This window comes from Hetaerina americana, unplaced genomic scaffold, assembly GCF_022747635.1.
Source record: "Hetaerina americana unplaced genomic scaffold, ioHetAmer1.1.p SCAF_34, whole genome shotgun sequence".
In the NCBI taxonomy this organism is placed as follows: domain Eukaryota; kingdom Metazoa; phylum Arthropoda; class Insecta; order Odonata; family Calopterygidae; genus Hetaerina; species Hetaerina americana.
The window spans coordinates 508538-510557 of record NW_027286919.1 but is presented as its reverse complement, the minus strand read 5'-3'; the positions used below and the strand labels follow the sequence as shown (position 1 = coordinate 510557).

The 2020-nt window shown below is 37.8% G+C and overlaps 1 protein-coding gene across 1 annotated transcript; it reads left to right on the top strand.

Moving 5' to 3' along the window:
- The first annotated feature begins 870 nt into the window (after positions 1–870).
- Positions 871–1737, top strand: LOC139691406 (uncharacterized). Its single transcript, XM_071589205.1, has 2 exons — positions 871–1035; positions 1672–1737. The coding sequence occupies exons 1-2, from the start codon at positions 871–873 to the stop codon at positions 1735–1737; spliced, it is 231 nt and encodes a 76-aa protein (XP_071445306.1).
- The last annotated feature ends 283 nt before the right edge of the window (positions 1738–2020 follow it).

Here is a 2020-nt window from a genome sequence, read left to right as displayed (position 1 = left end):
ACAAAATATTTATTTGGTCGTTGTGTAATTAAAGAAACCAACGTTAACCGGTATATTACCGTGTGATAATAATGACAACACATGGGAAAGGTGGTTTCCAGTAAGAGCTTTTTTGGTATAAACCTATTATTTTAGTACATCTACATCTACATAATACCCCGCAAGCCGCCGCAAGGGCGTGTGGCGGGGGGTGTTAGGTCAACAACCGTAAAAAGTAAATATACCACATGCAAATGCATAGTACGTGAAAACTTGCAAATTATAAGTACTCATTAATATTATGATTAGAACTGGACCTTTCATTGGATAAACGTTGCTTACAATAAATACATACACTATTTGATTCATTGCTAAGTAATCTCATTTTCATTTTGATCTTTGAATGAGTTGATTACTAGTAGTCAATATTGCAGTTTCATCTTGGTGAAAACCCTATGAGTAATTAGTGTAATAGACAAAAACATGACAAAGGAAGACTATTTTTGATGATTAATTCATCTTTATATGAGCCAGCGGGGATAGTTATTTCTAATTTATGATGATGATTTTCCTTTTTATCCGTCAAGTCGAACGGAGATCCAATTGTGTGTGATAGTCAGGGGCATGCTTGTACATTTGGCAAATTAAGAGCAAGCAGGAGTCACGCGATATTTCCCTCATAGATATGACATAGAAATCTCGGTTCTTGTCTCGCAAGACACTTCAGCGGAGAAAATTCTTTCTTCCTTGAATTCGTTCGACGCAAAATGCCTACGCGCCCATTATATGGTGTTTTACATTCTATCTACATCTAAATAGATCCCGCAAGCCACTGCAAGGACTGATGGCGGGAGGTGCTAGGTCATCACTCGTAATTAAGAATAAGATCGCATGCAAAACCCACTAATTCATACACGTGAACGTTTCTCAGTGCCTCGCGACTGGAATCTAGCCCATATAACTCCCATCAATGAAGGCAGCGATAGGGACAAACCAAACAATTACCGACACATTTCTTTAACATCGATCTCCTGCAAAATATTGGAGCATATTATTGCCACTAACATTTTGAGATTTCTTGATGGCAGGAAAAAACTAACCCACAAACAGCACGAATTTAGGAATAGTAGATCTTGCGAAATACAACTTGGTCTCTTCATTCACGATATACTTAGATCGGGAGAAAACAACACACAAGTCGATGCAGTATTCCTGGATTTCAAAAAAGCCTTCGATAAAGTCCAACACCGTAAACACTTACATAAACTTAAATACCATGGAATCAATGAGTAAATAATTAATTGGATTGGATACTTCTTGTCAAATCGCAAAAACATATAGCAGTCATAGATGGGTTCAACGGATAGAAATGTAACTTTGGGCGTTCCCCGGGGAAGTGTAATAGGGCCTCTTCTATTCTTAATACCTATTAATGACTTAAGCACACACGTTGGCAGCAATCTGAGGTTATATTCTGACGACACGGTGGTATTCAGGGAAATAACGAGCCAATTAGATCGCGAGCTATTCTCTAGAGACTTAGAGAATATCTTGGAATGGGGAAATACATAGGGATTAACACTTAATATAGATAAATGCGCAGTTTTGAAATTTTGGAATAAAGGAAGCGAATAACAGGATATAAACTACAAAATAGGGGGTTCAGTACTGACTAAGGCCAATGAAGTTAAATATTTGGGGGTTGTTCTAACACCACGCCTTTCATGGGGAGCACATATCAGGACTATATGCGGATAAGCTTTAAAGAAACTTGGCTTCATAAAACGGGTGGTGGGGAAATGTAATGAAAAAGTTAAAGAGAGGTGTTATTTTGCTCTAGTTAGACCTCATTTGGAATATGCTGCAAGTATTTGGGATCCTTGGGAGAAAATTTGGCAAAAAGAATTAAATAAAGTCCAGAGAAAATCCGCTAGGCACGTTAAAAATGATAATGATTTGAACGAAAGTGAATAGTTCGTAATGTGAAGGGCCCCTTATTTCACTTTACGACCGTGTCGTCAGAAAATAATCCGAGTTTGCT